Below are 22668 nucleotides of genomic sequence, written 5' to 3'. Positions count from 1 at the left end.
GTCGTTTTCGCGATGGATTTCAATACGGGAGAGTAAGCAAGCGTTGATGGGTCTATGTGCTGATGAATGGGATGCCATGGCAGGGTTTGTATGCAGGTTCCCTGTTCAGTCGCGCAATTGTGGTATCTTCGTAATTTTGCTTTTTCGGCATCGTGTCTACTTAAGGTTACAGCACTCATTGTGCATTGTAGCACATCTCACACTCCCGCGTGCTCACAGCCTCGTACTTCCCGGCCCAGCTCGACCTTTCTCGCAGCCGGAACACAAGGTCGATGAGGATTCCTTGGGCTTTCGGCCATGACGCCCACCCATGAGTCACAGTGGCACAATATGATGGAACGTCCGAGCGAGTGCGCATTCATGTCGCCCCGTGCTGCCTGATCGTAATTGCTTCGCCTCTGCCTTAGGGCCGTATTGTCGACGTATCTTGGAAATTGTCGGAACGTCAGAATCACCAACGCGCGCTCATCATCTTCTCTCAAGTCTACCACGGAAATGTGCATCGCACCATCAGCCGCTCTCCAATTCGATTTTGGTATCCGTCCACAGCGCTGAGTAGATCATCTCTTCTTCCCTCCTGGTCTGGGTTTGACCTCCTCCGGCTGCACGCCATGTAACATAATTTTGTTGGGCAACTGTGGTGTATTTTTCTGGTAGCCCTGGCTCCAGTCATACGAGAGCGCGTATGCAAATACCGTTCCTTGTCGATTGAACGCTGTTGCCGTGATCGGTGAGCCCACATTCGGGTAACCTTTGAGTCTGTGTTTCGCATTGCCGTCCCAAAAGTGGAATGTTCCATCGCTGCCTCCAGTCGAGAATGTTCCGTGTACTGGATGGAAGGAAATGGCGTTGACTGCATAGACGTTTGCGGTGTCGCGATTCGGCCCCGTCGCATTCGGAGTGTCTCGGTGGCATTTGAAGCTGAAGTTATTTGATGAGTCCTTCTCTTCCACGTACTGGATTGCACATCTACCCTCAATGCTGCCCACTGCGAAGCCCGTAGCATCCGTGAAGCAGCTCACAACTCTGGTCTGGAATTTCAATGGTGATTGCATTGACTTGTAGAACTTCTCTGGTGAGTTCAGGTCGACAATGTTGATGTATCGGTCCGCAGTCCCTATCACGAGCAGTTTGCTCTTGACGTCCATCGTGTATACTCGTTCTTGACATTGTAGAGTCGCTACTGCGTTCGGTGATCTGAAGTCCCAGTATTTCACTGTTTTGTCCCAGGAGCCGGTGATGAGAATGGGTGAGTTCTGAATAGTAGTGAAAGCGCATGAACGGATTGGCTGGTCGTGGGCCACAAGGGTCTGAGGGGTCATATTGCCAGACGCAAGGTCGAGTAGTCGGAAGGTTTTGTCGGCGCCAACACCTGCGATTTTCTGTCCGTCCTGGAATCTATTGTTAGTGCATGAACATATGCGTGGTCGATCCTTCACTCACTTCAGACCATGCGCAGCTGAGCACAGGACCGTCAAAGTCCATAGCAGCCTTTCCCTCGCTCTGACCTTGTTCATTCACCTGGTATATCCTTACTTTCTTGTCCCATGATGCAACTGCGAGGAAGTCGGCTGAAGGAGAGAACTTCAGGTCTGATATGCTGTCTTCTGGTGGCGTTACCAAGGCTACATCTTTAGAGACATCACCGGTGGTGCTTGTAGAGGCAGCGGACGCAGCCGTGCTGCCGAACAGGCCAGACATCTTGGGGGTTGATGGCCAGACCGTAGGCTGGCACAGAGCCTGCTTAGTCTGTGCTTAGTTGTTGCGCGACGCGAGGGTGCAGAACAGAGAACAACAGGTATCAGTAAGGGTTCGGGCAGTGTCGCAAAAAAGGCAGACGCGCCTATTCACACAATCCTACGCGCAATGCATGAGGTTCGGCGACTGCCAGTGGTGCATGCTTCGAAGCCAAACTTGCCAAGACTAGGCTACGGCGGGTCGTTCAGGCAGTAGCGGCACTATTACTACGGAAAGGGTCTCAATCCTGATGTGCAGTTCTGACAATTATCGTTCTCTGTGTTCTCCTGCCTCAGGCATTGATCTGCTCCTTATCCTGGATACTGACATCCCGTACATGGTCTAAACCACGGGTTCTCCATCCAATATGGCATACATCTTTTGTTGAACTTGGTGCTGGTCCTTCCCTCCTGGATCATGCACGGAGACGCCTCATGTCGTGACATGTCCGATAGAGCGCCGTCAATTCGAGGGCTCATCATTCGAACTTGGTAGATTCTGCAGATGGCATCCGTTCATTTAGTCTTCTCTTTCCGACATTGACTGCCGTCTCTAGCACGCTCCCTTGCATGAGCGGTAGGAACCATAGCTTTTCCTCATGACGTTGGCAATGTTACCTGGGCCACTCCATCGACCACTTTGTCCACGGCCGCGTCTTCCCCGACTGCTGGTACACCGTTTGCCAACTCCTTGCCCTTGGCTCCACCTTTTGCGTTCTTTTCTACGCCTTCGCCGCCTGCTGCAGCAGCGGCTTTTTGTGCGGCTTTCTTCGCCTTGACCTTTTCTTTTTGTGCAAGCTTCTTCGCTGCAGTCTCTTCCTCCTCCTTCCTCTTTTTCTCCCGATCGGCCTGATTGCCGCCGAAGTGCTCCCTCCATTCATCGGCCTTCTTCTCATCTATCCTGGTGAACAAATACTCTGCTTTCCCAATGGTGTGCCCTGGCTTGATATATTTCGGTAACCAGCCATTGGCGATATCGTCCTCAGTGGGGATCTGGAGAAATCCTGCGTTCAGCTGTTTACGTATCGATTCACACGTGGCTGGCAGGTAAGGCTCAAAGACCGCCGAGCAAAGATAGATCAGGTTGATGACTGTTCCGACTACTGCGGCGGCAAGGGTTGGATCACTGGCGATGAGTGCATTGTCAAGGCGATGAGCCTGAATGAGTCCATTGCCTGCTTCTGCGATCTTCATGGCAACGAGGAGACCATTGCGGAGATGCACGGCTTCCATTTCAGCAAGGTATTGCTTCAATTGCTCCGTAATCTCCGTCAGATGCTCGTTGAAGGACGAAGGCAGATTCTGCAGGTCGAATTCCGGGACTACGCCGGAATATGCTTTGGGCGAGTTGACGAGTTTGACAACTCTGTTGACGAAGTTGCCAAGTTTGGCCAGCAATTCAGAGTTGTTGCCATCGATGAAAGACCGCCACTCGAATTGTGTATCGCCCGACTCGGGCCGGTTTTTCAGGAGGTAGTATCTCCACACGTCCGGGGGTACGCCTGTTTCCTTCGCGTTGTTGCCGAAGACCCCGATCCCGCGACTCTTGCTGAATTTGCCATTTTCGTAGTTGAGGTACTCGGTCGAGGATAGATGATGTAGCTGAGTCCACTCGTCTCCAGAGCCCATTTGACAACCAGGGAAGATGACCGAGTGGAAAGGGACGTTGTCTTTGCCCATAAACTGGTATAATTCGACGTTCTCGGGGTTCTTCCACCACTTTTGCCATTCTTCCGTGTAGTTGGCGGTGATTGATGGATATCCTATGCAGGCTTCGAACCACACATATAGGACTTTGTTCTCATAGCCTGGTAGGGGGACAGGTACACCCCATGCGAGGTCGCGCGTTATCCCTCTCTCTTTCAGCCCTTGCTTCAACCAAGCTTCTGTAATGACTTTCGCACTTCTTGACCAGCCGCCTTTCTCAATGGACTTTTTCGACCATTCTTCGATTCTAGGTTGCAGCTCGTCCAAGCGTAGATATGTGTGTTTTGTCTCCTTCGTCACCGGTGTCGCACCATCCACCTTACATCTTGGATTGATCAGGTCAAGGGGGTCTAGCAAGCTGCCGCATTTGTCGCATTGATCTCCTCGAGCATCGTCGTAACCACATTTTGGGCACGTGCCTTCGACGAAACGATCGGCCAAGAACTTTCCGTGCTTTTCACAAAATGGTTGACTGTTGGTGTGTTCGGTCAGGTGTCCCCTCTCATGGAGCTGTAGAAAGACCTCTTGTGCAATCTCGGTATGCTGTTTCGTAGGGGTGCGGCCAAATATGTCGAAGCCCAGCTCGAACCACTCGTAGATCTCAGCATGAATTTTGTTGTATTTTGCGCATAGCTCTTCGGGTGTCACGCCTTCCTCGAGCGCTTTCGTTTCTGTGGCGGTGCCATACTCATCGGTGCCGCATACGAAAAGGGTTGGGCGTCCTCTAGCCTTGTTGTATCTCGAGAAGACGTCGGCACTGAGAACGCTGCCTACAATGTTGCCAAGATGAGGAACCTATGAGAGACCATCAGTCATAACACACCCAACGAAGCAAGTATGCTTACATTGTTGACGTATGGCAGCGCGGATGTAATGAGGATATTCTTCTTGCCTTCTTCTGGGAGGATCTTGTTGGAGCCCATGGTGGGCATGCAGGTACAAAGAGAGTCGTGACAGTGCCAGAGATGTGCCTTTGCAGAAGGAACGCTAAGTGGGAGACTGAAGTGGCGAGTTGTCGTTTATTCTTGCGACTGTGATAGAGGTAGGAGCGGCGTCCAAGTAATCAATCGCTGCACTCATATCAAGGCGGGCGCAGGGATTTTGTCACCTGCGAATAAATGAGTCAAGCTGGAAACTCCCCGCAGCCGTTGGAGCTGCTGCCGAGCCAGGGCTCAGGAGCCACAAATGCCTGCAACGCCCAATCGTTCTGTTTGGGGGCCAAGTGAATCTGATGCTTATTTTTAAGCCGCCTCTTCATCATTCTTCGTCGTCAAACTTCGTACTCATATCTGATCCCACTCATACCATCTCGATCCGTGGTCCGCTGCAGCACTGGAAATCATACGATTCGTACAGGCTTCGTATTTCCCCATTTTCGACTGGAACGCCGTGTGCGCAACTGGGCGCACACAAAACATGGCATCAGATCCATTTGATGACTTGCTCGAACTAGAAAATGAGTACTACAAAGAGGGATATGATGCCGGTGTAGCTGACAGCACCTATGCTGGTATGATCGAAGGTAAGGTCTTCGGCGTGGAAAAGGGATATGAAAAGGCAGCAGGACTTGGAAGACTGCACGGGCGAGCACTCGTCTGGCAGACCAGACTCTCGCAGTCAGCCCATGACAAATCAAGGGAGTCTGATGTGCAAAGTTCGTCTACAGGGCCTACTACTGGCGAGTCAGAGAGGTTGGCCAGCATTGTCCGGATTCTTGGTGGTCTTCCCAGCAACACACGCCTGGGAAGGCACATTGATGCTCTTTCCTCCGTCACAGCCGGCGCATCAATAAGCAAGGACAATTCGGATGAGTCAGTGAGTGAATTCGACGATCGGATTACGAGAGCCAGTGCCAAAGCCAAAGTCGTCTCAAACATTGTCGGCGAAGCACTGAATCCTGTTTCGATGACAAATTCTGGAATAGAAGACGCTACGGGGCTCGAAGCAAGACATTGATCGTGATATGAAAATGTTCCTAGAAAATTCCATTTCGAGATCAGCGATGCAGAGCCTCGAGTATGGTGGATGGACGGAGTGTCGAACAGCAGTCATGGACCCGTCGTTTGGAGTAGAACTCACTCGATTCCTCCTCAACCACTACCGTCTTCAGCATGCTGGCTCCGACACAAACAATGCGCGGAGCACTGTTTCGATCATCCCAGGGTTCAGCTCTGGCCGTCGATTACAACCCGCCAAGTTGAGTCCATGGGGTTAAACCAAAAACCAGGCATGATGGTATCCTCCAGCCATAGTGCAACATGTACACCTTCTACGTCTCGAAGAGTCTACGGGATTGATCGAGGGACCCCCTTTCTGCAAGCACAGGTTTGGGGCTTTCGAACGCTCGGCGTAAGCCAGACTATCTTCAGATGCATCTGTAGGAGTGGTCAGGGGCAGCACTGCCCTTGCCTTAGGGGTCCAGATCGTGTCCCTGATCAGCGCATAGGCATGGAAGGTGTCCTCACAGCAAGGAAGTAAGATGAATAAAATTGACGTCGTATTCTGCGTTCAGTTCGGAGAATTGTTTGCATGCGTATGTCTTCGCAGAATGCGGACTTTTACGTACCGCGTGTCTGTCATCAACAAGGGCGGTGGCGATGCTGTTCATATGAGAACCGAGTCCGACATCGCCGTCGTAATTATTAATGTAAAAAATGACAAGGATGTTGGAATCTCCAACGGGAACGTCCAACGGCAAAAGGCTTGTTTTGATCGTCATGGATGATGCTGAGATTGGGCCCTAAGGACCCTAAAGACCCCAAGGACCCTCCCCCAATTGCGTACGCGGCTAATCGGCAACAAATTTCTTCGGGTTTTTCGGTCTCGACCCGGACATTTTCCTCTCCAGCCATACGGAAAATTTATACTTACGGGATACGACCCAGGCACTGGGGAAGCGTTAGGACGAGGACCACTTCGTACAAGATCACTGGGAGTACGAACCTCTATATATGATCTGCACGGGTCCTTTCATCTTCGACTTCGTCATGCCTTCGTTGGCAGTCTTCCATCGATGTCCTTCGAGGCCGACAGTAGGATGTCCTCCACGACGGTGAACTCCGCCATGTCAGACCCGGAGCGGCAACAAGGAGCCACTTCCGATCTCAATGACGAACACCCACCCATGAACGTACCTGTGCACCAAGTCACAAGTGAGAAAGACGAGATAGTCGTCACTTGGGATGGCGAAAACGACCCCGAAAACCCCCAGAATTGGTCGACCTCATTCAAATCATGGGTTACCTTTCAATTGAGCATGTTGGCTTTTTCTGCCAGTCTTGCCTCCAGCATCATCGCACCTGCCAACGACACGATCGCTGCATACCTCGGGGTCGGTGAGGAGGTTGTGGTGCTCAATGTTTCCCTCTACGTGTAAGTTCATCTGGTCGAGGACTTCATTTATTCACCACCTCTGACTTGCTTTGCAGTATAGGGTTTGCCGTTGGTCCACTGGTATGGGCGCCCTCATCCGAGATCTGGGGCCGCCGCATATCGATCTTACCAGCCATGTTCATCCTGGCGCTTTTCTCAATCGGCACCGCGACTAGCAAGAATGCTCAATCCGTCTTCATCACTCGTTTCTTCAGCGGTGTCTTCGGCTCTTCCGCTGTCAGCAACGTCAACGCTGCATTGGGAGACATTTGGTCCCGTGAAGTCCGTGGTACCGCCGTTTCACTTTACGCTGTCTGTGTCGTGGGTGGTCCTACCCTGGGGCCAACAATTGGAAGCGCTATCCTTGTCAATCCCCACATGGGATGGAGATGGACAGAATACATCACGGCAATCATCAACTTTGCTGTGGTCACCTTGACATACTTCTGCATGCCAGAGATGTACCCGCCGGTCGTATTGAAGCGGAAGGCTCAAAGACTGCGCAAGCAGACCGGCAACCAGAAACTTTACCATCCTCATGAGAGGATAAAACTCGACTTCCAGTCGATCGTCACCAAACAGCTATCGAGGCCTATCAAGATGCTGATCATCGAGCCGATGGTGACTTGCATAGCATTCTATGCGAGCTTTGTCTATGCCATCCTTTACTTGACCCTCGAGGTCTTCCCGATCGTGTTCACCGAGGAGAGGAAGTATTCTCCGGTGGTGGCTTCACTCCCTTTCCTCGGCTTGTTCATTGGCGTCTTATGCGCCTTGGGCATCAATCTCGGCAATCAGCCCAGATATATCAAAAAGTGCCGAGCTGCGAATGGCAAACCTGTGCCGGAAGCTAGACTGCCGCCATTGGCGATCGGCGCTGTCCTGATGGTCATCGGATTGTTCTGGTTCGGGTGGACTGCTGCACCGAAGTATCCCTGGATTCTCCCTTGCATCGCTGCCGTGTTCATCGGTGCTGGTTTCAACACCATCTTTCAACAGTGTAAGTGCTTCTCAGACATATCTTTCCATTCATGTCGACTGACAATCCTCAGGTATAAACTATCTCGTTGATGTGTACGGGCTTTATGCAGCGAGTGCCACTGCAGCAAATACCTTCCTCCGAAGTCTCATGGCCTCAGGGCTGCCCATGGTCGCACGACCTATGTTTCACAAGCTTGGTGTGGGCCCTGCAATGTGCATACTCGGCGGAGTGGCAGCACTTATGCTTCCGGTACCGTTTCTACTCATGAGACTCAGCCTTCCTCTACGGAAGAAATCGACCTTCGCACCAGTGCCCAAAGATTGAAGAGCACCATGGAGAACAACCTAATATCAATGCGCAACTCCAGTACGTCTTAGTTTGGTGGGATCGACCGACATGGGTGCACGAAGCGCAAACCTGCCATGTTCACAAGGGTCTAACATTACGAACCCCCGCTGTGGAGGTGATACGACCATGCATGTTATCGACACCATTGTGGCGGCGAAGCGGCCCTGACAACGTATGACGACTCAGACTCGACTTGCAACAAAAAACAGAAGTTCTCAGAGACAGATTGTCACCCAGACTACCGTGAGGGACAGAAAACAGAATTTCTCAGGAGACAGATTGTCACCCAGACTACCGTGAGGGACAGAAAACAGAATTTCTCAAGAGACAGATTGTGATCCATACTACCGCGAGGGACAGAAAACAGAATTTCAGTAGGGACAGAATCTTCCGATGAGAGAGCATGGGCACAAGAAATTCCTCCACCTACTCTGGGCGAATGATGGCGAGTGGTAGTGCTACAAATGGCATATGCTCCTCAAATTACTACTGCGAGGATGGGCAAGAGACATGGTTGGGATTTGTCTATAGGTCGAAATCACGGCTGCAATACGCATTTGTGGGAGGAGATCGAAGGTACTGTCTGCTTGATGGTTGTGTCAATGCTCACCATCAATGATCCTGTCTACCGGGGTATCATATGCAATGCTATGCGGCGCTATCCACCTGATGCAAATGCCCCTGTGCGTAATCTGATCCTCAATGCAACATGCAAAACATCAATTCGTTCATCATCAGTCATGATCCATGTTTCGTCCAATGCCCATCAACCCGTTCGTAGGTATATGCCTGATCAGCCGTGCCTTACTTGTACACTTTCTGAATTCGCGCTTCAGCTTCCTCTGCTAGTTCCACCATTATTGCCTGTGTCGAGGGGCCCGGGACGTCGAATTCATCATAATAATCATTTGAGGGAATTTTCCACGGTAGTGTCCTTCGATTCGCAGGCTGTTTGAGCACAGGCGATGGAGGCTGTTTGAGCACAGGCGATGGAGGCTGTGCTTTGCTCGGTAGTGATTTTGTTTGGGGTGGTGGCATGCTGGATCTTGTCGTACGTGGAGGCATGCTCGCTCGTGGCAGGGGCTTCGGATTGGTTCTTGAGAAAGGTACTTCCGACGTTGGTTGGGGCGTTGCCTCCGTGCTTGGACTGATATGCTCGGAAGAAGTCATGCTCGTTGTACGCTCGGACACTTGTCCAGAGCGCTTAGGTGGCGGCATACTCAACCTGGGCGGCGGCTGTGGGAGTGCCGCACGAACCGTGGCTTTTCGAGAAGGCTCGGCTGATTGCTTAGGAGGCTTGGGTGTTGCGACAGCAACTGGCGCAGCAGGAGAAGGAGAAGGCATGCTGGCCTCCACTTTCTCTGCTAAGGCGATCAGCTCGTCATCGTCGATCTCGTTGAAGACAGAGCTGAAGCTTTCGGAGAGACCCTTCGATGTCAGAGGCATAGTATCTTGGTGCTTGTTTGTGGTAATGGTGCTAACTTCGGCCTGTCTGGGGGGCGAAGGACACTCTTTGGTCTCTCCCGAGGACACTGGGACCGATTTCTCAGTATTCAGGCCTGCAGGTGATTGAGAGGCATTAGCAGTTGTTGGGGTGTGGAGTTCTTGCTCCTGCTCGTCATATAGCATCAAGAGTGTGTCATCATCGATGCCGTCTGTGAAGTCTTCTTCCTCGTCAAATGTAGCCGGAGACACATCTTTGGCTGCTGGCAGGGCACGACGTCGATTCTCAGGCGGATGGAATATGCTGGCAGGAGCAGAGACACGTGCGTCACGTTTTCTTGTCTGGCTTTGTCTTGCTGACGCAGAGCGATCCAGCTCGCTCCCTTGCTCATTAACAAGCGCTGGCGATCCTCTGACGGGTGTTATACATGTGGTATCGGCTTGGATGTACTGTGATCTTGTCGAGCGTGCGTTAATTTGCGACGGTCTTAGTTCCCTTAACCTGGGTCGCGGACTCCGTATATCCCTGTGCTGCGCGGCATCTAGAGATTCTCGATCGACCGTAGAGAACGTCGTCTGCATGGCTAACCCACTGGCATCGCCCTCATCGCTAGACGTTGGGTCAGCTGCTGGATTCCGGCCAAGAGCTTCCTGGAAGACTGGTGCGGTGAGTCTATAGGCGGACTCAGGCGGAGGTTGTACCTCAGGGCTCTCGCGGGTCTCTTTGTCGGTGTGCACCACAGATACAGTCTGTGAGCTAGTCTCTGCATGCGCGACAGTCTCTTCCTGTATCTTTCTCTTGGCCGGCGCGACGGCAGTCCTCTGTCCAAAGAATTTATTCAGCCGTGGTTGACTTGCTGCCACTTTTCCCCAGGTGTCCTCAACTGTGATTCTGCCCTCGTCCAACATCTTCTGCTTGACTGCACGCTCTCTTGTATCCTTCTCGTCTCTCTTTCTTTTATTCTCGACTCGTTGTCTCTCCTTGTCCAGTGCTTTCTTTCGTTTCTCGTCCTGCGCGTCTTGACGATCGGCACGCGCCATTTGAGATGCAGTGTACTGGAATCCGACGCCATCTTTTTTGTATGCCCGCTTTGCCTCCTTCAGGGTCATAGGAGGCTTCGCGGGCCGTGGCATTCCGAGAGATTGGTCGAAGGAATGCGAAGAGCATGTATGTGGTTGGACTAAGTTAGTCAACGAGGATTCCGCGACGCGGCGTTCGGCTAAACAGAAAATACACGTCACAGCGCGTCCGTCAATGCGGAGGAATTCCGATACAAGGCCTGAGGTACATGGGGGCGGCCCTCCTTATGGCTGCTACGACGTTTGAGTCAGTGAGTGTTGTTTTGCTTGGATCCTTATTCACATTTAGGAATCTTCACTACCACCCCCAGGCTCGTCAGAGTCTTCAGAATCCGACTCCATCTCGTCAATCGGAAATGTCAGAATAGCAGCAATCCCTCCCAGTCCTTCGAGCCTCTTCCCGCTTTCATGGTCACCACTGAGGACTCTCACCTCTCCTCCTTCGACTTCTCTCACTCTGTCGACCAGTCTGACCCACCGTCTTCTCGTGCCGATGTCCTGGCTCCGAAACAGAGCATTGTTGATCAGAAGTACACCGCCACCTCGACCGACGGCACCCTTGTCCACGGCAGTTTCCACTTCTTTCGGGCCATACCATGCTCGTCCGTCATCTTTTCTGAGCATGGTGAAGAAATCATCCATCAGCGCGGTCTCCCTTGCGTATTTCGTATCTTTCAGCCTCACTAGCACCTCTGGACTTTTGAGGACCTCGTTCAAGCTATGCAGATGTCCTGAACTGCTGTGGATGACAACGAAAGCCTTTCGTTTGACCAGCTCCTGCAAGACTTTGTCGCCTTTGCTGGCAGCCGTTTCGTTGATATATCTGAGGAAGCCGGCTGCAGTGAAACCAGGACTTGCCAACAATATCGGGAAACTTGTGCTGCTGTCTTTGCCTTCCAAAAGACCCTCGAGTTGTCTCATCAGTGTGTCCAGTACCGTATTGAAGAACTTCTGCATGCCTTTGTCATGATCTCCCGCTCTTCCAGCACCGGCTCGTTTCCGCGGTACGGATACCTCCACTCTTTGTCTGAGGACAGTCTGAAATTGTGTGATGAAGCAGATATTTGCAAGACCCTCTTGCATGACCACCGCTACTGCTTCTGTGCCTCTTGTCTGGTCGATCGCCTCTTCAAGCTGCGCCCGCGCAACGCTATCCCAGCCTTCCCCGCCATCAGGTCCGTCAATCACCTTCTCGAGGGTGAAGTTGCGGTTCAATTCAAGGTCGAGGGTGTGGAACTGTCCTATCTTTGTGTACCTGTTCTCGCGCGCAATCTGGCCTGAAACATGTAGTTGGCCCGCTTGCGGATCAAAGTCCAGAGACTTCACTCGGACGGTGAGGTTCGTGTGTACTCGCTGAGAGGCTGTCGAGCCGGTGGAGGCTGATTCTGTGGTTACTCGACGGACTGCAGATGCAGTGAGCAAGTCTTTTGGTCTGATGAGGTTGTAGGCATGCCACTAGTCAGGTGTCAGTGAAGTGCTCTTGTTGAAGATCAGCGAGTTCCCATACCATATCTTCTGGTTCTTCTGGGCATAATGTGACGTTCCCACCCCCGTCGTCGTCGATGTGTCGCTTGACAAGCCGCATTTTGTGTGCGCGCCTGATCGTGGGACTGCACAGTGTCCTATGGTGAAGTAAGGAACTGACAAATCCGTCGATCTAGAAAATAGTTGGTGAATTCGAGTTGGACTGTGCGTTTGTCTGCCACCGACATGGTGAAGACACAACCGCAATGTTCTTCACCGCCCGCGCTTCATTATATATATTTGGGATGACGGAATGTACGAGTACCCAGCAAAGCCTGGTTCCAGGAAAAGTGGCCGCTGTCTGACCGATGTAGGTCCTCAGTTCCAATGAATGTCATGTCCTTGTTAGCAATCTGGAGTCCTCCACACAACGCGATAGTGGTTGGCCTCTGACGGGGAGAAGAGCATCCGCTACACCGTACACATGTACCAGGTCGGAGTCAAGGTACACACTACGTCGAACTGATATCGGCGTTGTAGTCCTTGTCAGACGTAGCCACTTTGCAAAATTGGATTGCCCGGCGAAAGATCAACAGGGACAGCCGAGCACAGAAAGTCTACTGGTACTTAAAAACACCAGCGCTTGCCAGTTTGCCAGGTATCTGTACCTAGCGGTAGGTACTACCTCGCAAGTCGTCGTACTGCTGACACATGGTCCATACGTCGCAGGGATACCTAGGTAGGCGCAAAACAGCAAAGTGACATGTTGAGGGTTTTTAGAATCCAGGGGATGTCTTTTTTTCTCGAGATCTTCGTTTCTATTTCATTGGTCACCGACTCTATGCGCACTTTTCATCAACTCGTATGGCAGACAGTCATTCATGCAGCATGGGTATCGTGCAGACGCTTTACCTGAAGTCCCAAAGCACCTCAACCTGCCCGTCGCTCTCCAACAATGAATACGCCTGGCGACGGCGGTCGCCACTCATGCAAACACGGTATCCACAGTGTCAGAGTATCAATCTCCGCCTGCGACGCCCAGGCTATGCAGTGCAAGCCATTGAAACCTCCTCATGCAAATCGCTGTGTTAATTATGGCCCCTTTCAGCTAAAGAATTTCTTGTACGCATCTTTCTCCTTCTTGATGCTGTCATGGAGAGTCTTCTTCGTCTTGGCAAGCTCGGCTTTGATACCTGCATCTTCCGGCGCAAGCTTGTTTGCCGTCTCGTAGTCTTTGAGAGCTCCTTCGAGGTCTTTCAGAGCTACCCTCGCCTGTCCACGGCGGAAATATGCTTTGGCCTTGTCTGTGTCCTTTGCGTCTTTAGGTGTGGCATCAATGGCAAATCCTGCCCACTTCTCCGCTTCATCATAGCGCTTAGCTTTGTTGGCAAGAAGTGCAGAATTGCTGTGCAAAGTGAATCGAAGGATATCAATCTTGTCTTGCAGATCTTTCGGGTCGTTTTCATTGGCCGCCGGGTATTCGTTGAGATATCTTAGACCTTTCTGGTATTTGTCGATACCGGTTTCGACGTCGCCAGCCTTGAAGGCCTTGTTGCCATATTCCTTGAGATCCAGAGAAATCTTGTAGTACTCCTCGCCTTTCAGCTCGCCTTGGTCATCGGGAAAGTCTTCATATGGGTCGCCAGTCGCGTCGGCAGTTTTCTGGGTGGCCGTCTTCCAGCTCTCGCCTTCCAGCTGTCCACAGTCGGCCACAACGACATCACCGTTGGATGGCTTGTCTGACTGCGTAGGGAGGTTCTCGATCTTCCGAATGATGTTCTTGCCGTTGATAACTTCTCCGAAGACGACGTGCTTGCCGTCAAGATGGGGTGTTGGGACGGTGGTGATGAAAAACTGCGAGCCGTTGGTGCCTAAAGAGTCAGATCCAGCATTTTGAACTCCGTGGGAGTGCCTTACCAGGTCCAGAATTGGCCATTGACAGCAGGAAAGGCCGGTCATGCTTCAGCTCAAAGTTCTCGTCGTCAAACTTTTCGCCATAGATTGATTCGCCGCCGGTGCCATTGAATGCTGTGAAATCACCGCCCTGAATCATGAAAGACTTGATGACCCGGTGGAAGATGGAACCTGTTCACCACCATCAGCCTCTTTACTGCCAACCTGGATTGTTTCACCTTCTCACCTTTGTAGCTGAGGAGCTTGCCCGACTTTCCTTCACCCTTCTCACCGGTACATAGTGCACGGAAGTTCTCGGCCGTCTTGGGAACGACTGACAATAGGAGTTAGTCGGAGGCAGTAGAGGCTTCGAGCGGAGGACTAAGTACCATCATTGAACTACAGATCGAGGTTGTCAGCTTGAGTGGAATCGCAAAGCAAGAGCTTATTTACCAACTCGATCACGATGCGACCTTCCTTCTTGCCGCCTATCGAGAGGTCGAAGTAGACCCGCGATCTTCCTGCTTTGCTGGTAAGGCTGGGTCATGCCACAAATGGAGAAGGTGTGCCTTACCACTATGCGATTCGGTCATGGTGGGGGATGGCGGTGATGATCTTGAGGATTGCGTTGCGTGAAAAGGTGTATCTTGAGATGGATTATGATCTGGAGTACTACTGCAAGCTTAGACAGGTGTAGACCGAGCGACTGAAACGTTTATGAGCAGTTTGCGCACAAAACTTCTTGAATGTTCGTTGGATCCAATTCGACTGCGCCCGCAGTTTGAACCAATCATCAGTGATGGGTGCCTGAGAGAGTTAATAAATTGGCGGGGAAGTACAGGCACCACCAGGGAAGGTCTGCCGGCGGTCTTGGGGTTGGATTGTTTGCGCAAATGGTACAGAAGGATATCTCATATCTTTGGTGGTTGGACCGGACGCTATAGTCATCAAACAGTACTCTACCGCTTCAATCCTTCCTATCTTGTACGGTTCTTCAAACCTCCATTGAAAGGGAAGGCGCGCTACAGGCAAATATTTTAGTATAAACCCCCCCCTGTTTTTCGTCTTCCCTCCTTCTTCCCTTCTTCATACTCTTCCACAACAGCATTCACCGTTCTGTAACACGCACCATCTCAATTTTTCATGGATCGTCTAACTTCTCAGGTCTTGGACATGGCGAAAACATGAGAATGGCAATTTTCCATGGACAATTTGGGCACTCCCTTGGACAGCACTATTACCATACTCTGCACACTGCGTATTAGCATGCTGGACTCGCGCGCATGATTCGTCATAGGACCGGTCCTGCTGTTGACGATCTAACCTTATATCATGTCCTCGTCGTTGTTCTGGAAAGGCTCGACCTGATGGGAAGAGATTATGGATGATGTGCTCGAGGGTAATGAACAACAACGAGGACGAGTATTTGTACATGGCTTGTCCGTGATCGATTGCCAATCCTCATCAGCCAGATTCCAGTGCCCAACAGTCACAACATATTACGTCCACTACTGTCATTGAAAGTGTACGGCCGCAATGGCTGGGTTCCAGAGGCCCGTCGGGCGGCGCAGAAGGTCGTTCCCTCTGGCCAACCATCTTATGAGATAGCGCGAGGTGCTGGCTTTGTTTTCGCTTGTGCATGATCAATACGATGCAACTGTTAGAGCATGATATGCTTGAATGAGGTTAAGTTGAATTGCAACTCTTTACTCGCTGAACCGCAACATATTTCCTGCTGTTTCTATTCGTCATTAAATATCCCGTTGACTACGGACTTGTGGTAGTGATCGACATCTGGACCTTCCCAATCCTTGCTAGTCACCTTGTCGCCATCCAGCCTCATCCTCGTACCTAGCACTAACAGCTAGAGTGAGACATTGATGCCGTTCTTTGCCCTTCTTCGACGAGTCTAGGTGCGGTCCGACTTTGACGACCACGTTGATCTTCTTCTTCCACGTTTCCTGCTGATCGCTCTTCGTATCCTGGCAGTGCCTGGCTGATAGACAGGCACCCGCCTGCTCATTCAGGTACGAATGTTGTTTCAGGTTTACTCCACCATCCCGCATTGCTATTCTCGTATCATGCCGTGTCGACAGTTCATTCTCAAGTCTGGGCCTTTGCCACCCATCATCAAGGGCTTTTCCATTCATCGCATCCTCATTCTCTCAAGATAACACATTTTAGCCACGGCGGCACATATTCCCGCCATTATTCTAAATATACAACATAGTATGGTGTTCGCCAGAGATGCAAGTAGCCATTCAACCGGAACCGGCATGCATGTCTCAACAAAACCTGGAATCTTTGCGATGCCGCTTATCGGTGACTCGATATGGATTTGGTATACGTGAGTACCCCTAGTCTCAAACACGAAGTGTTCTGCGGCTCGCCGTCTTCAGGCTTCAGCTCCGGCGGAGAGGCCTGTTCAGCCGGCCACGGCATTCGCACGCCTCCGGATATGCCTCCGGGAACGCCTAGTGCTCGTATCCGCGAATACTTGCGTGCATTATGGTAGGTAGTGTTATTTGGACAGAAGTAAGCATCTACTATGCCAAAGCAACACTTTATTTACCCTTGTCGTTTCGGTGTGCATGCGCGAACTAGGCGACGTCATGCATTGGGCGACTTTCAAGGACAAGCCCAGTAAGCCATCCATTGACAGCGCAACATACATGACTGTGAGAGATGTCCTGGCCTGCAGTGATGCTCCTCGTACCACGTGACAGTCCAGCCTGACCAGAGACTGGGCTCCAAACCTGCACAGCATCTGCCATTTTTGTGTCGGTCAGAGCTGTTTGGACCTGGTCCAGGGATGGGAAATGCACATGCGGGTGTCATGAAGACAACCGGACCCTGTGCGAGATTCGGGCTGCAGGAACTTTGAGCATTAACCACGGAGGCCCACAACAGTTGCAAAAGGCAAGGTAAGGTAGGACGGGTGAGGTTGGAGTGAGGTTGGATGAAACTGGGGAAGAGCTTTTAGTCGCACAGTACGGAGAGTGAGTGGTATGGCAAGGTCGAGGCAGGGACTTTGCATTCTGAGCTTGACTGACACAGTATGTTGTGTTGCACTCTTGGGAGGCACAGGCGTGGTTGAGAGTCATGGTACAGCATGAGGCGATGGAATGAGGTGACCCGGTACATCAACACAACAAGAGGAGGTCAGTGATACTCTTTCTGTGATCTTAGCACCACTTCACTCCAACACCTTGGCGATCACACACAAAAGGTACCTGCGCCAGCTTCACTCGGAATATTGAACAAGAAATACAAAAAAAGATTTGTGTTTTCCCGGACTCGAAAGCCCTTCTCCCCTCTCGCAGCGGACCCCTCCTGCTCATAGTCCTTCTCTTTCTTCCTCGCTTGAGCGCTCAACCCCATTTTACCCTCCCCCGTCTCTCGCATCTGAGGCCTTTAGTTTGAGTGGTGGTTTTGTTGACACAAAGCACATCGCACTGCCACTGAGCCGTCGAAGTATTCGAACGGTTTCATCAGACTGTCCTGATACGGGTGAATTGTTAGCAATATTTGAAAACATTTAATTGATGAACCATGAATTAATCAAATCGGGTAATGAGGTGAGGTATAACGATTGTGGATGGGTAGGCGGTCAAGCAGAAAGTGAAGTGGTGAAGTGAAGTGGTTGATATTCACGAGGCTACGAGGCTGCATGCTCACAAGGCTGAGGTTGAAATGAGTTGTATAATACCAGCAACACCCGACCATTACACAACAACCAACGGCAAACCCTGATTTCAACTACCCTAGTCTCGATCCCCAGATCCTTGCTATCCGACCCGTGGAGTATCGAGGGTCTGCCTGGCACTGTATCTCACTTACGTCCCGGGAACCCCTTCCTATGCAACCACTTAAACAACCCAAGTCTAGGCGTCGAGAAGATTGCACGACAGCAGGAGAAGGGATGGCTGAAACCTGAATCTCTCTTTGGGGCCAGCTCTCGAACATCGAACACTGCGTTTCCAATTCATCTGAATATCGGGGGTGGCGGTGTGGTTGGCACTGTTAGTCTCGACCGGACATGTACAACACGAGTTTGCTGGCTGATGCAGGGTCTAAGTTTGTACCACTCCAGCCAGCCCATCTTCTCAAGAAACGAATGACAAGGAGCAAGTGGTGTTCTTTGTAACACTGCATTGCGTCAACGTGACGATAGGGGTTGGGGCCCGACTACATTGACATCGAACGTGGGCGAAATCAGGCCAGATTTGGCCAGTCGAGAGAACAGGAATTATGGCATGTAGCCGGGGTTCAGAAGGGATCTCATCATCTGCCTGATCCTGACTTTAACCTCCTCCAAATGCGTTCAGCCTGGATGCTGTGGTCGCAGTCGCAGTCGTAATCTCGTGCAGCCAGCAGTACCATCCTCGATCCCTGATTTCCCACGACGTAGGGGCTCGATGGCCAGCGCAGGCAGGCGAGCCTCGAAATCGAGACTGGCAATTGTGCAGCATCCCTTCATTCGCCCTCATCACAGTTGGCCATGCAATCGCAAATTCGAATGCCATGAGAAGTCGAGGAAATGCATTGCCGCGAGTCTGCAACGTCATATAGTATCTCACATGGAGACGGCATGAACAGTCAAGAACCCTCGCCCACATCGAAGGAAGCAATCCCACAGGCCAATGAAAAATGATTTGCCTCAGCCTTGCAGTCCTAGTCGCTGCCTGGTATGAGCCTCTGTCCACGATAGTCACAGCTGTTCCGCAGTGTTGCTCATCGGGTGTTGACTGTTGAGTTCCACTGTTGAAATCTTCGCATTTGTTGTTTGGTGTCCATAACCACAACTCCAGCCATCGCACGCGGTCGCCGCGGGTCTCCTCAACAATTTGATGTCCTTACCTCAATTTCAACCTTGTTTACGATGGGGGCTTGCGATAACAGTCCTTTTGTCGTGCACCGGACACAAAACAAACCTTCAATCTTCCCTAATATCTTCATTACATCGGCGTGTCGGCGGTCTGCAAACGCCGTCTGTAGTCTGTGTGTCCTTTAGAGTCCTATACAAATGCTCGCAGACCCAACCACTAAAAGCACTGCCAAAAAGTAATTATCGAGTCCGTGCGATGACGCAAATGTGCACATCGCGCGCGGATAAAGCCAAAGGGCGCCACATCCCGTCAATGTGCACGACCTGTTGCCGATACCCCGTTTTCGCTGATCCCGATGAGTCCTTGCTTCTCTTGCTCCGCAAAATTCATGTAAGCCATTTACGCGCTCGAAATCGCGAATCGCACGGACCGTTAGCCGTCATCGTTCTCTCTGACGTGTGTCAACCGCCGCGATAAGCTCGACGGTTGAACGATAGTTGATAATGCGGAGATTCGTTATACGGAGGCAGTCGGGGTGTCGGAGAGAATGCTCGCCGTTGACATACACCTTGACGAGGTGATCTTTTCAACGAAAGCAAGGCATCTTCAGTCGCCACCCATCGCATTGCACGGTGTATGTGTAGGTTTATCGAAAGTCTCTGACAAAACAACATAATAAGGACGCGCAAGCTGAATCTTTGCACTTACCTGGTTCACAGTTTAGTATTGCTTTACAACGGGACAGAAGTTTGTAGGTAGTATCCAGCCAACTTACGTGGTGGAAAATACCCTCTTGGTGAGCCTCGCACAGGCCACGTCGCCAAGCACAGGAGATCCAGATTCCTCCCGAGATGTAGTACCTATCCCAAATCGTCCACCACGTGGAAGTCCGGGAGCGACTGAAGGCTTCTCCCTATACAGTAACCCTTCGCCGGAAATTTGATGTCATATATTGAATCGACGTCGCAGTTCGCACTCCACGACATGTTGGTACAAGGCTGCGTTTGGGTCGCTAGCATCATGAGAACTCATTAATCTTCGAGAGCGCAAGATGGTGCCGTAAGCCCTTGGTCAGGAAGCCCATCGTGACCGTCGAAAGATTGGAAGGATGGGGCCGATGCGACAGTGGGTGTGGAATCGCCTTCAGTGCTTGACTTCCGCAACGCGTCGTCGATGTGGATGCATGCTGCATTGCAGACATCTAATAAACCCTACCTGTGGACATACAAGGAAGATCCTCTGTTGCTTACCGGCGCAGGAACATCTGCAAGGGCAGACCTGCCTCCCGGCCGTAATAAGCTGGTAATTGTAGATGCATTCCCAGATTCGGTTCATGACGATTGTTCCAGGTTCTAGAATCCAGTGGTAAGTGCGACGACAAATCACCGAGCGCTCTCGTTGTATGATCTGTCGCAAGGTCATGTCCCATCCCCGACGTTTGCCTGAGCGTGAACAGCATCCTGAAGGTTTCGTCCCAAAGATACAATCATGATGGCCATTATACGACGGTACCCATCTAGGCGACCACAGGCTTTCGCGACGACAAGTGCTGTCCAATGATAGGCAATATCCATGGTACGCGACGTTGGTCGTCAAACTTGAGGTTGGCTGACCTCAGCACGAAGGATTTAGATAGTCATTGTTCGCGTGTCAACGATGGTTTACCTCAACCTGCCATGTAATCATCGTGCCATAACCCTGGTAGTATCATCAGCAAGTGTCTGCGGCAATGCTTTGGCCCTTTGCATCAGCATCGCATAAATGCGAGGTGTCGTTAGCGCGTTGGCAATCGTTAAGCACAAGTGAAGGAGAAAGGGGTTCAAGGGGGTGAAATTGGGGGTTGAAGCCTTATCCGTCGAATAGCCAGGCACCTCTGGGGGACCATCCCACTATCTCCACACCCTTTGCTGAGCCGAATATCGATATCGATACGACCCAGATAACGATAACCACCATCAGCTAGCCAGACAACACCACAGTTGCGATGCAGCCTGCGAGAACACATACTTCATGCAAGCTTGATTAGGAAAAGCCCATAACATGAGCCCGATTATAGAAACACACAAAACACGGTGCGAATCGTTGGAGAAGGCTGCAGCATGTGCACTCCCTGCATAATGCATCAACAAGGAAGTGCGAGTTTGAGGAAGGTGTGGCTTGCCCGTTAACAAGCGCATTCATGCACTACGTTGAATGGCCGGCGCAAGAGGCTGAGGAAAGATGGGCAGTTGCTCGGGGCGGCCGCAAAAGTCCAAATTCCCCCAAAGCCACGAACCATCAACAGTCAGCCAGAAAGTGTGTTGGTTGCAAAAGTCCTTCCCATCGTGTTCACTACAGCCCAGCAGTTGCCCAATAATGTATGGCGTGCTTCGCTAAGCTGATGGTTTCAGCCCTTGAAGTCTGTTATGCACACAGCCAAGAAGTTGTGCTGGAAAGCAACCAGGCGACATCCGGGTTCCAGACTCGTGGTAGCCAATTGCAGTTTTGCAGAGACACCCATTTCGTTCCGAAGGGCTGGATTGAGGCTAGCTCGCTGAGAAGAGAGGGTGGTCGATGGGCACTAATCAGAGTCCACGTGGATTCCAGAACGCCTTCTTTAACTGTTTCTAGTTTGGGCAAAAATGTCGACGATCTTGGCTGGATAAAAAACCGCTCATGGATGCGTGTCCGGGGGATTCGCCAAGGTTAGACAGAGTTCTTCGACCAGGTGATACGAAGTTGAACTTCGGTCTAGTCGGTCTTCCCACCCCCATGTCAGCAGTGCCAAACAAGCGAAGCGCTCACACGACAACATCGACTGACCAGTAGGACGCTAGATTTTGGACAGCATGGATCGAGTTTGGGACTGTCTGGTTTGGTGTGGTGAGGATTGCAATGATTGACCAAAGGTGTTGACTGGTTCGAAGATGCGAAAATTCCATCACACGAGTAGAGAAACGCAAGCGCGATTCGGGCGGCCTGATGGGCAACGCTCACGTAAAAATGATGTTGACTCGACGGAGATACTTCCACTGGCATTCTTGCCTTGCCAGTGGTCAATGTATGGCTGAAGGATTACTCGATTGGTTTGTCTGCACATTCCTGTGACTGATGGATTGTTGCCCCACGATTCGCTTGGATGGGCTTTGCTATGCGTACGCATACACCTGAGGAATGCTAGGCGCTCACACCTTGCGCATGTTGACCATTCAGAAGATTGAGACTATGCTCTTACGCAATGCGCCTCATTGCTGGCGACTTGTTCCGGTGCTGCGGTGAGGGATCAGAAGACACAGAGAGATCTACCGGTTGCATCTCATGGCCATGGTGGTCTCCAATACCATTTTACCGCATCCACAGTTCGTGTTTCGCTGATAGCGTGATTTCCTACTTGTCCCTATACGATGCGGTGATAATAGGGTGGTTTTCTTCCTTCGTCCGGCTTTTACTTCCATGGTTGTCATGTGCACCACACGGAATTTGCGGCAATGGTTCGTTCGAGAGGTAGCAGCGTGTGCCATCAGGGTTGGCCCTGAAAATATGGTGACTCGCTTTCACCTCCTGGTTCGTGCAACGGGCTGGAAGGCGTGTGAAAAGCTATGACGGTATGTCAAGAGGGACATTATCATGAACACCCATGATACCGTTCCATGGTGGTAGAGCAGAGAAACTATTGGGTTGCCTAAAAGCACAGAATAGGCGATGCAATCATTACAACATTCTTCAGTCGATAAGAGGGGAGTGCAATCTGTAAGCGATGGAGGGCAGTTCGTATGCAGTTGCCCCCCATTCCTGACATGAATTTGGAAGGTGCCTCAGGCGTAAGCACTTGCAA

At 51.3% G+C, this 22668-nt stretch overlaps 9 protein-coding genes across 9 annotated transcripts; 4 read left to right on the top strand and 5 right to left on the bottom strand.

Moving 5' to 3' along the window:
• Window positions 1–369: 369 nt before the first annotated feature.
• Window positions 370–1894, bottom strand: EDD37DRAFT_139363 (cell cycle arrest protein BUB3). Its single transcript, XM_062809532.1, has 2 exons — window positions 1444–1894; window positions 370–1391 (listed from the first exon to the last, which is right to left on the bottom strand). The coding sequence occupies exons 1-2, from the start codon at window positions 1699–1701 to the stop codon at window positions 561–563; spliced, it is 1089 nt and encodes a 362-aa protein (XP_062666841.1). The 5' UTR covers window positions 1702–1894; the 3' UTR covers window positions 370–560.
• A 22-nt stretch (window positions 1895–1916) lies between these two features.
• EDD37DRAFT_639381 (methionyl-tRNA synthetase) lies at window positions 1917–4548 on the bottom strand. The gene is made up of 2 exons (XM_062817165.1): window positions 4289–4548; window positions 1917–4238 (listed from the first exon to the last, which is right to left on the bottom strand). The coding sequence occupies exons 1-2, from the start codon at window positions 4373–4375 to the stop codon at window positions 2334–2336; spliced, it is 1992 nt and encodes a 663-aa protein (XP_062666840.1). The 5' UTR covers window positions 4376–4548; the 3' UTR covers window positions 1917–2333.
• A 170-nt stretch (window positions 4549–4718) lies between these two features.
• On the top strand, window positions 4719–5652 carry EDD37DRAFT_139375 (uncharacterized protein). Its single transcript, XM_062809533.1, has one exon. The coding sequence runs from the start codon at window positions 4860–4862 to the stop codon at window positions 5397–5399; it is 540 nt and encodes a 179-aa protein (XP_062666839.1). The 5' UTR covers window positions 4719–4859; the 3' UTR covers window positions 5400–5652.
• A 645-nt stretch (window positions 5653–6297) lies between these two features.
• On the top strand, window positions 6298–8335 carry EDD37DRAFT_139301 (major facilitator superfamily domain-containing protein). Its single transcript, XM_062809531.1, has 3 exons — window positions 6298–6815; window positions 6872–7815; window positions 7868–8335. The coding sequence occupies exons 1-3, from the start codon at window positions 6457–6459 to the stop codon at window positions 8119–8121; spliced, it is 1557 nt and encodes a 518-aa protein (XP_062666838.1). The 5' UTR covers window positions 6298–6456; the 3' UTR covers window positions 8122–8335.
• Window positions 8336–8949: 614 nt separating this feature from the next.
• Window positions 8950–10722, bottom strand: EDD37DRAFT_612406 (uncharacterized protein; the record flags this gene model as incomplete). The annotated part of the gene is made up of 1 exon (XM_062815354.1): window positions 8950–10722. The coding sequence occupies one exon, from the start codon at window positions 10720–10722 to the stop codon at window positions 8950–8952; it is 1773 nt and encodes a 590-aa protein (XP_062666837.1).
• A 231-nt stretch (window positions 10723–10953) lies between these two features.
• Window positions 10954–12253, bottom strand: EDD37DRAFT_659450 (translation factor pelota; the record flags this gene model as incomplete). The annotated part of the gene is made up of 2 exons (XM_062819040.1): window positions 10954–12123; window positions 12176–12253. 2 exons carry the CDS (start codon window positions 12251–12253, stop codon window positions 10954–10956), a joined length of 1248 nt encoding a protein of 415 aa, XP_062666836.1.
• A 983-nt stretch (window positions 12254–13236) lies between these two features.
• On the bottom strand, window positions 13237–14618 carry EDD37DRAFT_653255 (peptidyl-prolyl cis-trans isomerase D; the record flags this gene model as incomplete). The annotated part of the gene is made up of 6 exons (XM_062818541.1): window positions 13237–14003; window positions 14050–14217; window positions 14273–14359; window positions 14415–14424; window positions 14479–14546; window positions 14600–14618. The coding sequence occupies 6 exons, from the start codon at window positions 14616–14618 to the stop codon at window positions 13237–13239; spliced, it is 1119 nt and encodes a 372-aa protein (XP_062666835.1).
• Window positions 14619–18760: 4142 nt separating this feature from the next.
• Window positions 18761–19613, top strand: EDD37DRAFT_138874 (uncharacterized protein). The gene has a single exon (XM_062809528.1). The coding sequence runs from the start codon at window positions 18876–18878 to the stop codon at window positions 19329–19331; it is 456 nt and encodes a 151-aa protein (XP_062666834.1). The 5' UTR covers window positions 18761–18875; the 3' UTR covers window positions 19332–19613.
• Window positions 19614–21122: 1509 nt separating this feature from the next.
• Window positions 21123–21768, top strand: EDD37DRAFT_138833 (uncharacterized protein). The gene is made up of 2 exons (XM_062809527.1): window positions 21123–21711; window positions 21761–21768. Exon 1 carries the CDS (start codon window positions 21214–21216, stop codon window positions 21541–21543), a length of 330 nt encoding a protein of 109 aa, XP_062666833.1. The 5' UTR covers window positions 21123–21213; the 3' UTR covers window positions 21544–21711; window positions 21761–21768.
• Window positions 21769–22668: the final 900 nt, after the last annotated feature.

The sequence above is a fragment of the Exophiala viscosa genome (genome assembly GCF_022695815.1).
Source record: "Exophiala viscosa unplaced genomic scaffold EDD37scaffold_11, whole genome shotgun sequence".
Taxonomy (NCBI): Eukaryota; Fungi; Ascomycota; class Eurotiomycetes; order Chaetothyriales; family Herpotrichiellaceae; genus Exophiala; species Exophiala viscosa.
The sequence above is the reverse complement of the archived record's forward strand: the minus strand, read 5'-3'. Positions and strand labels throughout refer to the sequence as shown.